The sequence below is a fragment of the Octopus bimaculoides genome, chromosome 10 (assembly GCF_001194135.2).
Source record: "Octopus bimaculoides isolate UCB-OBI-ISO-001 chromosome 10, ASM119413v2, whole genome shotgun sequence".
Taxonomy (NCBI): Eukaryota; Metazoa; Mollusca; class Cephalopoda; order Octopoda; family Octopodidae; genus Octopus; species Octopus bimaculoides.
The window spans coordinates 78,312,965-78,327,501 of record NC_068990.1 but is presented as its reverse complement, the minus strand read 5'-3'; the positions used below and the strand labels follow the sequence as shown (position 1 = coordinate 78,327,501).

At 35.9% G+C, this 14,537-nt stretch overlaps 1 protein-coding gene across 9 annotated transcripts in view; it reads left to right on the top strand.

Annotated features, from left to right (window-relative positions):
• Positions 1 to 14,537, top strand: part of LOC106869538 (tyrosine-protein phosphatase non-receptor type 4) — a 385,426-nt gene that overhangs the window by 326,859 nt on the left and 44,030 nt on the right. For 6 of the 9 annotated variants that reach the window (XR_008265075.1, XM_052971317.1, XM_052971320.1 and 3 more), the window contains one exon: positions 560 to 604. The exons of 2 other annotated variants lie outside the window; for them this stretch is intronic. Coding sequence is in view for 6 of the 7 variants with exons in the window: in XM_052971317.1 (XP_052827277.1) it covers positions 560 to 604 (45 nt within the window). In the remaining variant the exon portion in view is untranslated. Of the gene's footprint in view, positions 1 to 559; positions 605 to 3,614; positions 3,633 to 14,537 lie in introns of all 9 variants that reach the window. One more of the 9 variants, XM_014915317.2, reaches the window with a different exon arrangement.

Genomic DNA, 14,537 nt, shown 5'->3' with positions numbered 1-14,537 from the left:
TTTTTTTTTTTTTTTTTTTTTTTTTTACTGTATCAGTTGATATTTATAACTTATGTATGCTTCTTAATCTGGCCACAACTTCTGGGCTGCAACTCATTCCCACTCTGTAGGGTCTATCCTTGCTTGGGTGAGTTGGCATTTCAGTCGATCTTTGAAACTGTTCCTCTGCAAGTTCCTATTGTAGCTCAGGCTGGTCAATACCCCATCAGTGAAATTTGGTATATGCAAGCCTGTTGTGTGTGTGTGTGTGTGTGTGTATATACATACATACATACACATATGCTTACCTAATTATAATGTTATGTTATTGAATCCAATGCACCCTAATTTCCCACCCCATTTCCAGTACTTCTCCAAATAATTTGTTTTCCTGATTCATAAGATTGATGTTTCTTGCCTTATCTTACCACCACCTCTGTCTGTCTGTCTGTCTCTCTCTTTCTTTCTTTCCACCACCACTCACCCCACTCTTGTCTCCATCCCTTCCCCTTACCCAATGTCTGCAATGTCTCTGGTACCAAATAAAACCAAAAAAACCTGAATGTTTGTCTTTTTACAGGCAGATGCAATACAATTGCTCTTGTTCAGCATTAATTCCCTGAAGGTAGTAGTATGATATGGATATAAAATATACAGCAAACAACTACCACACATAACAAGTGGTTTCATTTAACCTTTCAGCCTTAATCTCCCACCCACTAGGCATCCTCCTACTCTTGTGTCATGGTTGTTGTTTATGTATTACACACTTTTTTTAACTTCCAAGCCATTGATTTGTTGTGCTTTAAACTAAAAGAAAAGAAAAAAAAACACCAAAAAAATAATAATAATAATAAATAAATAAACAAATAAATGCAGCTACAATTTTTAGAGCCTTTTTGTTGCTGACTGTTTGCTGTTAACATTTATGCTTTGTAGAGGACTTGTTGTTTGTTCTTGTTTTACACTGTGTGTGTGTGTCATCTAACACACACACACACACACACACACACACAATCATTGTTTACATCAATTACACACCTATTCTCCCCCTTTACATTCTATTCTTGTAGCACAGAGTGTAGATGCAATGTGACATCATTTGCCCTGCCACACACATATGTACACACACACACACATCATAAACTACAGCTACACTCTGGTTACCTTTCAGCAAATTGTTCCTGCACCGTAGATGGTTATCACTTGGTTCCCCTTCTCATGTGAAACAGGTTCCCAGCAATTCTTGTTGCACTGAAGGTGGATCCCCCACTCCCCTTCTATATATATATATATATATATATATATATAAACAAATAATAAATGAGTATATGCATATATACATACAGGTATGTGCATACCTACGTCTACCTGTATATATAGGTGCATATCTGGGTACAGGACATTGCAAACAAAACGTAGACAAGAAAATAATAATCACCAGAGTACAGAAAACACACAAGCCACATAGAGAACATTTTCCTTCATCAGCTACCCCCGTTTTAACACCGGCGTTTCGAAGAGTTATGCACAGACATTAAAGATCCTTTACTCAAATCCCAATACTAACAACAATTGATGGATCTCTTTCTCCAATCTGCACTACTTGTCATTATTTCTTCATTATCCTGGCACTGACTTACAGCCATCAGATGCAAATGAATTACTGGCTCCAGCACTCTCATGTTTAAACATCATTTTTTTCAGAATTTTTATTCAATCTCTGTCTTCCTAATGAATCAATCACTGTTTTTGTTAGGCTGAGCTCACTAATGTAGCTAGAGTGTGTGCTGCCCAGAGCCACCCTTCCATTTTGCTGCCCCCCAAGCCCCACAAAAAACACATTGTCTACAGCAGACCCAAAAGTGCCACCCAGGATGGACCACCCCTCCTGCCCTTCCCTAGCTACGCCAGTGGCTGAGCTGCAATCTTGACTGGATGCTAACTAAATTTCGTTTTGTAATCATCAGTCTGCTCTTGTAGTTTGCAGTAGCTGTCAGCAGTAAGCTGATGTTAGCTAAAGAATATCTGAACATGAAGAAACTCTCATAGTTGGTTCAGTTGCCAGTTCACAATAGAACCTCAGTGCTGTTGCCCAGTCTGCAGCAACACTTGTCATCTATATAAGCCACAAGGGACTTGTGGCTAAGCAATACCAGCAGCTTAATGTAGTAGCCAGTGCTTTCCTTATGTATCAAAATGGAAATCATGCTTTTAAGTTCTACAACTTGGAACACATTGTCCCTCATTTAAGTTAAACATATAGAATTTTGGCTAAGTATTTCACCTGATTTGTTGTCTGTGCCATGGGCTTCTACTATTAAAACTTTCAAGTGATTAACCATAAACTAAACTGATTAGTATTTACCAATAGTCTACTGCTCAGTTTGGTTCGTGTGTGTGTGTGTGTGTGTAGATAGCTTTACCTTTCATCTCATTGATTTGTGAAACACTGGTATATATCTACGTAATAAAGTAGATTAGGTTAATCATGCTCCCACATACTGTAAAATCAAATTTAGCCAAAAAATAGAAGGAAGAAAAAAACACAAAACCCCATAAATGTTTTTTGTAATCTCTGAGTTAGCATGTCTCTCAGTGTGTCCTTTTAAACACACTTCATGGAGGTGGGTGGGTTACGAACTTTTTTAATTGGTATGTATGCATATGTGTGCATATATATATATATATGTGTGTGCATATATACATATGTATGTATGCATGTGTGTGCATATATATGTGTGTATATACACATGTGCACATACATCACAAACACACACACACATTTTTGAACATATCTTTAAACTCACTAATACAGAGGATAGTTTGGGAAAGCAACATGTTATTCTAATATCCTTATTACTCACTCAGAACCCAATATTTAAGTTTCAGCTAAACTGGATGTGCATCTTGATACTCAGGACCATACATTTATGGCAATACCACTAAACTATTGAGTGACCAGCATCTAAACCTGCATAGATGTTAGTCAATTTGGCCAGTACTAATCTTTAATATTTTCCACACACCCAGCATGGCAGTTAGAAGCACCCATGTTTGCACCCATTTAAAATCAAGTTGTGAACTAATTTCAGTGTGAAAATACTTTTAGAAATTGAAACCCATTTCTTAACTCAATTTTGAATAATAATATGATGATGATGATTTATAATGATTTCATAAATTTGCATGAAGTCAAAGATTTACAGAAAATATAAAATGGGAATTTTCAGCATTAATTGCCATTCCCGAGTACAGTAGCCAAATTGTGGAGTGTGAAATGGCACTGATTGTGGTTGCTAACTTTGCTCATCAGCAACTTTTTGTCACACCACCAATAATTGTTTATTAGTTGCACTGTCTCCTCAAAGATTGGATTTTGAGATTCACTCTTAATTCCCTCTCTGCCTTCTTCAGTCAACTGGAGTTTGCTCTGTACAATGAAAAGAGCTGCTGGAGTTGAGATTCTGCCAGAATATAAAATAGATATTGCTTAGTTGTCAACCAAACCAACTATACCAATAAGAGAAATGGTTTCATCATCTTTTTGTTTTCTTTTTTTCTTTAACCCTTTTGTGATTGATATTGTATTTTTCCATACATAACCAATGAAATGTTATTTTGTTGTCCACAAGGCCAAAGCCTTCCTGAAGGTAGGTAAAGTTGCTAGCTCGGCATGTGACTTCCTGCCTGCCTGCTGCAGATTACAAGAGAGCATTGCATAATATAATTTCCTAAAGACATGTGGCTAAATGGTTAAATTTGTTGATCTAAACATCACAGCTGGACCCTCCAGTATAAGTCTCTGCTCACTTTAATGTGACTTTACTAAACATTAGAAATATCAAATACATATCCCCTATTTATATTTCAGTAGTTAACATTTGGAAATGCATCCAAAGGTGAAAATATATACTGTAGCTGTCTCTTCAGCTGTTTTACTTAGTTCAGACACACCATTCTGGAAAACAGCTATCACTATTCTATCTTCTCTTGTTCAGGATAGATATAAATAAGGGACACTTAACCTTGGTGTAAGATACTTGTTTCCGATAATTATGTGGTGGTGGGAGTCAATTTATTTTAAGTTAATGTATTTTACATAAATTCAGCAGAAATTCCTAAATTAGGTGTTCAATAATTGTGCTAACATTTAACATAAAATCTTCCACTAAAGATAAAAATCAGGAAATTGTACTTTGTCAATACTCAGAGTTATTATGAATAACACTGAAAAGTAATGAATAATAAGTTGAATAGAAAGGATAAAGTTTTTGTACTTGTGTTCTATTTAGAAGATGTGGATTCAATTTCAACTTTTGTATCACATTAATCTTACCTTTTTTTGTATTTGAATGCTTGAGCATAGTGATAGCATAGTCCCATAATGCATTTGGTCATAGGAAGACACCGAAGGTTTTCTTATAGAGTAAATTTAACTTGGAAGTGGGGTCATCTCTTTGCAAGTTAATGAAACACTTTTGTGTTTTGGTTGCACTGAAAGAAGGGACTGTTTGCTTCACCTTCACAGGCCCTCCAAGACAGTGGACCTAATTTGGATATAATATGCATGTCAAAAAGAGGAGAGACAAACAAGTAGGGTTGCCTGAATGGCGGTGGAATGAAATCAACCAGCTGTGAGAAGCAAAGGCCATGATAGTGGTTGTATAAAAGCAGAGAGAAAAGTCAGCAAGAAGGTTTTATGGAGCAGAGGCTGAAGTGTGTTGTCAGGTTAATAACACTGCCACTATTTAGTGGTGAATTATTCCTGTTGTGTGGTACCTCTTTATAGTTCTGTGACTAGATATATGCTAGAGTAGCCAGAGAGTTAAGTGTACCAGTGACAGCTTTTAAAACAGCCAGTCATGAAACACCTTATCAACTCAGCCACTAACCCATGAGTAGCTCCACTCACATATATTCTCTCTCTGCCTCAAGAAATATTTACATAATGTAAATGTGTGTGTGTGTGCGCGCATGACAAGTATGTGGTCATAAGTTTTTAAGCAAGTACAGTTTATTACAATTTCAACTGATTTATATTATTATTGCCATTGAAGAGGCCATGAATGCCATTTGATTATTTTCCAATTGTTTCCCACCAACAGGATTAATGTTGGGTGCTTCTCATTGGGGGTGGGGTTACCAACTGAGATGATCTCTTCTACTTGTGTGTGAATTGCTGTTTGATAGCTAAAAGAATCAATATTTGACTGATGTTGCATTGATCTCTTCTCACTGGCCACTTTTCTTTGACTCTCTTATAATCTATAATCATCTTAAATGATTCTTCTCTTCGTCTTTTTCATTTTGTCCCACAGTTGCTCCCTTTCTTTTCTTCTATTTTAGATTTTCTTTTAATCAGAAATGTTGTCCACATATATATTGGAACAGTGGATCTTGAAGCACATAACACTGTAAATACTGGGTTAAAGCAAATCTTTGGATAGAGAAAATAAAAGGCTACATGTGATAGAACATCTGTTTACAGGTGATGTGAGTTTGCATACTACTGGCAGCCGTTAACTTTTTCAATTTAAAGGGTTTTCTTAACCCAATATTTCCATGCTATTATTTATAGCTTTATGTGCTTCCAGATCCACTGTTCCAAAAAAGAATTATTTCATGCTCTCTTAAAGTTAATAAATTCTTATGATGTCAACAATATGTATTTTAGTATTTACTCTAGCATACACTGCTAAAATGAAAGTTGATCCCTAATTAGCCAAGTCTTCCTACAGTTTCTAATTCTTTCTTTGAAGCTGTTTCTTCTAAGTAAAGGCAATTTTATCTATTTTTTATTCCACCTGTTTCTTTGCCATTGTGACACTGCTGGAAGATGGAGGTCAGTGAATGTAAATTTTAGTTTTCCTGTACAAGTCATCCAAATTATTTTAGTAGACATCTTTTAACTTCAGGTTAGCTATGACTGAGCACACCCGCAATGATCATTTATATTTTTGTGTATCTATGGCTCATTTTCTGGGTGCCCTTTTCAGCTGGTAGGGTATCCATTGAGAGAAAATCAGCTGCTATTCTTAGCAAAGCAAACAACTGTATAAAGGTTCCCTTGTTGGTGCAGTTTCACACTTGTTATTCCTGATGTGTTGTTGTATAATTTGTAAAGAACTCAATTGGCCAAGCAACACCATCAAAGTTCATTTTTAAGTTCAAAACCACTTTTATTGATTTTTACTTTCAACATTATTTTTCTATTAATGTGTAAAGTTGATCAAATAAGTATTAACAATATTGTACAGATAACTCTCATCCTCTGGCTACTTTAGTATGTTCTTAGGATGCTGAAGATTAAAGTTAATATCCTCTATGGCACTGGTCAGTAAACCTTCATAATCTGTTTCATAAATGTTCAAGAATTCAAGAGTTTAAAGGGAAAAATTCGACTCTAGGGGAGGGAACAGTCAATTAGGTCAACCCTAGTAGTTGGTTTGTACTTGTTTTATCAACCCTGGAAGGATAAAGGGCAATCAACCGTAGTGGGATTTGAACTCAGAACAAAGTGGAATAATTAATTACCACAAGGCATTTTGTCCTTTATTGTAATGATTCTGCCAGCACATGGCCCTAATAATAATAATAATAATAATGATGATGATTGTGTGAAATATTCTCTCCAATGCTCTTTTCTATGTCTGTTTTTAAAATAAAAATTAAAACAAAAAACACACCAAAAATGCTTTGCATTCTTTTGCTTGAGAATGAAATATTTGATTTTAATTGCTTCCAAATTTGCTGCATTGTTTCCGTTTCCTTCTGAATGTTTCATAATTCTTTTAAACTTGACTGCATCTTGGTGCAATTGAAGTGGTTTTTACTTTCTTTTTATCAACATATTTACTGTTTTCTTTATTTTTATATATTTTGGAAATTTTTGTTAAACCTTCTTTTGATTTTTGTTATTTATTTTTCATTCTCCTACCATTTCCTTTTTTTTTTCTTTCTTTTTTTCTTTTTCTGTTTCTCAACACAGAAAGTGATGAAGTAAAGCACCAGATTAAAATTCTAACATTATTCGTTTAGATCATTGGGTTCTGGGTTCAATTCTATGTGGGTTGCTGTGACCAGTCACTCATCATCTGAGATTGACAGGCATATACTAGAAGACAATGCCTGTCTTCTACAAATTTATGGTTTTGTTCCAATGTAAAAATAAATCTGTATTGCCATATAAAAGAGTAGATTTATCATAAACAACAATAAAGAAGATTCAATGCTTTCTGATTTTATTCTTGAAACCTCGTTATTCTTAGTTCAATCCTTGTCAGGAGTTGACTTTGCCTTTCATCACTTCGGTTTGATAAAATAAGTTCCAGTTATTTACTGCGATTGGTTCAACTAATTGGACTCCAATCCATTTTATGGTTGGCTGCAAATCTAATCACAAGAATTATTGTTTTATACATGACTTAGAAAATTATTTATGTATTTATAAAAGGAGTCAATTTTTAAGAGAAGATTTAATTTGTTTAAATTAAAACTCAAGCGTGCATGAATGCACATGCACACATACACACTAGAATGAGGTATACATCATCATCATCATCGTTTAATGTCCGCTTTCCATGCTAGCATGGGTTGGACGATTTCACTGAGGACTGGTGAACCAGATGGCTGCACCAGGCTCCAAACTGATCTGGCAAAGTTTCTACAGCTGGATGCCCTTCCTAACACCAACCACTCTGAGAGTGTAGTGGGTGCTTTTATGTGCCACCGGCATGAGGGCCAGTCATGTGGGACTGGCAATGGCCATGCTCAAGTGGTGTTTTTTTACGTGCCACCTGCACGGGAGCCAGTCCAGCGGCACTGGCAACATTAACAAAAATGTGCTTTATTTATGTTTATGCTAATTTTCTTATATATTTGTTTTACAACCCCTTCAAGTTTGTTTTCCTTTTGGTTTCTTTTTATTTTCACTTCTCTAATTTCTTATTTTGATCTCATTATTTTGTTCTTTTAAATTTTGTCAAAATTGAAAGAATGGAGTTGCATTTCTGTGTGTGTGTGTGTGCACGCACGTGCGCAAATTTATTATGAACAACACAGTGTGAAGCAGAAGCATGAAATGAATTCAAATATTATAAAGCCATTAGCTGTGATAAAGAATTGTATAAGGCTGTCAACTCATTCTATACATTTAATATGCAGAAAAAAATGATGGGGATCTCACCTGCATTTACTCCTGAAATGGTTGTGCATCAAAGTTGGGTGTGTAATAGAATAACTACAAGTAATTTTTGTTTTTTCTTAATTACAAAGTTGCAATACATTAGAATTCGAGCAAGACTGACAGTTGTCTTCTGCAAGCATTGTTTTTGTTGACCTAGTTGGTTTCTGTGTAGATTTAGAACTTGGAAGCTTGTGCAAGGGCATCTGGAATGGATAAAGGAATTTGAGAGGAATATTTTCCCACTAGCATCAGTATTGATGCACTTTCTAATTTGTTTAGAATGATGCCAACTGCCACAGCTTCTGTAGTGTCTGACACCATTCTAGTAGTGTCATGCACATTTGCTAATATAACAGGATACCTATCAACACTTCCAGTTCCTGCAATAGTAGCCCAAGAATCACTACATAGAGACACAATGAAAGAGGACGCTTTTATTCAACCATTCAAACTGACCCTGATAGGTAACTATTTAGACTGACCACTAAGCAATTCCATCAGAAAACACAGCATAACTGGCTGCATTGTTGTGATGGTCAACCTTATCAAAAGCTTTCAGTTAATTTGAATTGTTTCGAGCCCCTCTGAAGCCAGGATTTTTGATAATAGTGACCATGCTATTTCCCATCTATGGCATTAGACTTCTCAGTTCATCTACGTCATACTTTTACACTGGAGCTCAACCCAACCCACCAGTGTTGCCACACACACACACACCTACATTTCAATTAAATTACTTGACACACGCACACGCCCACCTACATTTCAATTAAATCACTTGACTCATATTACATTCATGCACAGAAGTGTGCATACAGCATGCCCCCCCCCTCTCTCTCTCATTCATTCATTCATTCATTCGTATATATATATTCCTCAGCCCAGTTAAAATTCTGTTTTGCTTGTGATGGCTTTGGAATTTACAGGTTTTTTTTTTTTGTTTTTTGGTTTTTTTCATGAAGATCTTTATTTTTGTCATATCTATTTGTTTTGAAGTAGGGCGCAGCAGTTGTGACTAAAAAAAAAAGGTTTGTGTGCTAAGAGGGATAGTTCTGGTGGTCATAGCAGCAATTTTAGTAAATGTTGGGGCAATGCTCATGGTTGTGGTATTGGCAGAGGAAGAAATGTGTGTGGGTGGGTAGTATATTGTCTCCCCACAAATCACAACCCTGTCTACATTATCTTAATCATCATTATTTCTATCCTGTCACTTACATCACAAGTTATAGTATTGCTGTCATGGCTACTTGTGACCACCACTCCTACACTAATACAACATCTACCATTCCAATCTCCCTATCATTAATAGTATCCTCTTCATTCTGTTTTTTTACCTCTCTGCTGCTCCCATATCCCTGTAACTATCAATTGACTACCAGTGGGATTCTGCAGTTTCCCATCTTAGTTGTGACTTAATTTCCCTGCAAATATATATTAACAATTTGAAGAAGCAAATGGTCTGATCTCAGTTAAAGCAACTAGACAATGTCTCACTAACATCATGGCTCATTGTTCACTGTTGGAGTCAAAATAGAATCAATCCCTTCTGTTTCATCTGCACTGAACCTACACTGAAATTAGTTTAGTGTTAGATAGCAGTAATAACACCAATTATTGATTTTATGAACACACTCGTCAGTTTTCAGAAAGGATAGGACAAAATGTTCTCTTAAAACATTGGTTCACTTAAAGCTAAAAAATATAATTGCATTCACATTCATTCTCTAAAATTATTTTTCAGTCTACATTAAAGTGTGTATGTAGTTTTAATTTAATATTCTGTTCAAGATATTAACCTAAAATCCCCACAGATTTATTTGTTATTGTCAAATAAATTAATTTATGTGTAAATGAATAAAACTGAAATTGTGATTTATTTCTAAACTGTGCGTTTGAAATTGCATTCTTTAACCCTTCAGCATTTGAACCAGTCAAATCGGACTCAAATATTCTGCTTGTTTCATGTTAAAACCAACCAGATCTGGCCCCTCACACATACCCTACAATATCATTCTAAAAATAAACAATTGCATCATTGAGATCTTGAAGCTATGAGATAATGCATGATTAATTCAAAACAATGTGAATAGATAAGCATTACATTTGACAAAATAATCTTAGTTAGACTTAACCTTTTATTGGCTCTCAAATCAGCTTTCGATAACCATATCTCTTGTGTGTCACTGAAAATTTTATGAACACATAATGCTCAAGGATGAAGTTATTTCAAGTAATGTCTAACTTAAGTTGTCATATTTTGATTTAATGTTTCAACAATAATTAACTTCAAACTCTCTGGAAAAGAATTAACCTTGAAGACTTATTGTAAATCAAAGTAAATTAATGGTATCCATATGAATACCAAGATAGAAAACTAAAATAGCAACCTGAAATTTTTTAGCCCTGGTCATTAGTTATTGCTGAGAATGAAAAGTGGGATATGTACTAGATTGGTGAGATGAATCTGCAAGTGGTCAAGGGTAGAGGTTTTGAACATATGTACTTGATTTTGGAAAGAAGGGAAATCATACTCCGACAGTGTAATCAATTAGTAACACAGTTGCCTGGCAAGCAACAGGTTTTAAGTTCAAGTCCCATCTTTTAGTTAGATACTCTTTTTCTTATCTCAAACTTATGACTACTTGCATGCGTGTATATGTGTATATATATAAATTCCGTTTGGATTTTGCTTTACTAAGCCTATCCATGCGTATCGGGTACTATTATAAAACAGAAATGGATTACTGTGCTGATGGACGGTCAACATTTATAGAGTTTATATATTCACAAGGAGAACGGAGTGAGAAATTCGTTTTATGATGTCATTCTACAATTAGTTTCATCGACATTTTATCAGAAGATTATTGTTCCACTAGTATTATATAATATGCAAAAGAACGCATAGTATCAGTGTTATTGTACCAATAATAGAAAATATCAACTCATCAGGTTTATGTTTGAAATTGATTTGCTTTTTCTGTCTGTCTCTCTCTCTATATATATATATCTATATATGTATGTATATATAGATATATATGTATGTATATATAGATATATATGTATGTATGTATATGTATTGTCACCGTCATCATTCTACGTCCGCTTTTCATGCTGGTAAGGGGTCGACAGTTTGACTGAGGACTGGCAAGCCAGTCGGCTGCACCAGGCTCCAATCTGATCTGGTAAGGTTTCTACAGCTGGATGTCCTTCTTAACGCCAATTACTCCAAGAGTGTAGTGGGTGCTTTTTATGTTCCACTGGCACAAGAGTCAGTTAGGGGGCCCTGGCAACAACAATGCTCAAATGGTGCTGCCAGTACAGGAGCCAGTCAGGCGGCATTGGTATCAACCATGACAATGACTTCACTTGCCTCAACAAGTCTTCTCAAGCACAGTTTATTGCCCAATGATTGAAGGCTACTCTTAAATAGGCTGGTTATGCTGCATTGGCATAGGCCATGGTTACAGTCTCACCTGGCTTGCCAGGTCTTCTCAAGCACAGCATATCTCCAAAGATCTCGGTCACTCATCATCATTTCAATGAGGCTCAACATTCGAAGGTCGTGCTTCACCACCTCATCCCATGTCTTCTTGGGTCTACCTCTTCCACAGGTTCCCTCCACTGTTAGGGTGTGACACTTCTTTACACAGCTATCCTCATGCATACGTAACTCAGGACCATACCAGCGCTGTCATCTCTCTTGCACACCACATCTCATGCTTCTTATGTCCAACTTTTCTCTCAGGGTGCTTACACTCTGTTGTGTATGCACACATTATTTCTCTTCATGATAAAAGCTGTCTGTGGGTGACATGACAAATAGAATCCACAACTTAAAAAACCACTGAGTACAATAGAACAAGTCTGATTAAGATATCTTATCAGTTGTCTTTGTAATAAATTTTTTAGATTGTGAAAAGACTTTATGGACACCCTGTGTGTGTGTGTATATATATATATATATATATATATATATGACAGGAATCAGATGTAGTGGGCATGAAAGGAGACTGCAGATCATGTGATGTATATGGATATGACAGCTGTATAAAGAAGTACCAATCGTCTTATCATTAATTACCCCGCATCTCATTAATTACCCGTCCACAGTTGCTACTGCTACCCAGCCAATCTTCTCCCTTTTCACCCCTCCAGGGCCCACCTGCCATCTTTATTTCTCTTTTCAGCTCTATGCTAATCGCTTCCACCTACTCTGTGTAGTCATGTCTCTCCTTAACAGCAACAAACCTGTTCCAGGTCCCTTCTTTCATATTCTAACCTTTCATCACCTTGCAAAAAGCCACCTTCAGTTCTACTGTGGCCCCTCCCTGTCAGTAAGGATCTTAACCTTGCAAGCAACATGAGAACTTCCTCAGTGCTGGCACCATGAAAGAAAGCACTCAGTACACCTTATAAAGTGGTTGGCATTAGAAAGGGCATCGTCCAGCCATAGGAACCATGCCAAAACGGACTTTGGAGCACAGCATAGCAGAAGAGTGTTGAAAGATGAGGATATGTGAATTTTGCTTGTTTCAGTCCTTGTACCACAGCCATGTGGTCCTCTACCCTGAAGGATTTATTTGAACAAATTGACTTTAGAACTTATTTTTTGGAGTCTGGTACCCTATTGATCTCTTTTGCTGAACCAAGAATTTATGGACACATAAGCAAGCCAACCTGTCGTCAAGCAATGGTGGGGGACAAACACACACATATATATATACACGATGGACTCCTTTCAATTTCCATCTACCAAATCTACTCACAAGGCTTTGGTTGGCCCATGGTGCCACATAGTGGGACTGAACCGTGTGGTTAGGAAGCAAATAGGTTTTACAAACAGGAGAAATATTACTCAATATATAAAACAGAACCTGTATATTTTATATTTTATGAACTTTGAAGTTAGTGACTCAGGGGCCCTGCGTTTTTGTGCCAATGCACTTATCAAACTGTTAGTTCATAATTCTGTCCCATGCACACATGGACATATACACAACAAGCATGCACACACACATACATATATACATATCTATGTATAGATTATGCATGGTGGGTTTCTTTCATTTTCCATTGGACTTTGATCAACCCAAAGCTATTGTAGAAAACAAAAGAGTAATGAAGTTCTTTTTATGTTGATTCAACATTTTAGTCGTGAATAATTCAGACTGAATATTATCAGCAGTTGGTGTGTTGCAAGTGTGCTTCCTTGTGATAAAGGAACTGTTTTTTGTTTTGATTTTCATGCTGTTTAAATGTTATTGAGCTAAAGTGTTTGGCTCATTTGTAAACTACACTTGAAACATTTCCTTGGCTGGCCAGAGAGAGAGAGAGAGGGAGAGGGAGAGAGAGAGATAGATAGAGAGAGAGAGAGATAGAGAGAGAGAGAGAGAGAGAGAGAGAGGAGGGATGAGAGATAGAAATAAGTGAAAGAGATGGCTAGAAAGACAAGAGATGTTGTGTGAAGAGAGAGAATTGAGAAGAGCAGAAGGAATTAGGGAGAGGTTTTTGGTGGAAAATGTTCTGTTATGATGAAGTTTGGAATGAAATGTTTACAATTGTAGTTTAAGACGGAAGTAAATCCTTGTAAGAGCTTTGGTAATAATACTACTACTACTACTACTACTACTACTACTACTACTACTACTACTACTACCATCAGTACTTCTATACTTATACTTATTGCATTAAAAATTTCAAATGAAATAGAGCAGTTCTCTTCAGTTTTGCTTGGGGAAGGGGCCAAAATCCTAATGTTAAAACTGATAGGTAAGAGAAATACTTTTGCCTCTTCTCAAAGCTGGATCAATGCTAAAGAGAAGAACAGGTGTTGGCAGTTGTTTCCAGAACATTTGCAGGTGAGATGAAGTTACTTGAATTTGAACCTGAGCTTGGTTTTAGTTTGGTACCAACTAATTTAGTTTAGATACAGTTCTGTTTAATTCTGTGTGTGTGTGTGTGTATTCATTTGCTGTGTAGAATTCTGAAACGCCTATATCCTTTTCAATTTCAAGAAAATAAATCTTTTTCTAGTTATTTTCATTGATATCTTTTTGGCATTATTTTTCTTGTAAATGAAATTACTGATGACAAAGACATAGTTATAGATGTAATTGACCCAATCAGATGGTATAATGTATTGTTATTGCTTTACCATTTATTTTTTCTGTAGTGGAACGGATTTGGTAGTCTTGTTGACATCATATCGTTTACTTAGAATATCTTTTATCTCTTAGATCCTATATTCTCTTGTTCAAACCTTTCATCTTAAGTTTTCCTTCGGTTTACCTCTCTATTACAGTTGACAGCACTTCTTTTTCTTTTTGTCTAGTATATATATATATATATATATATATATATATATATATAT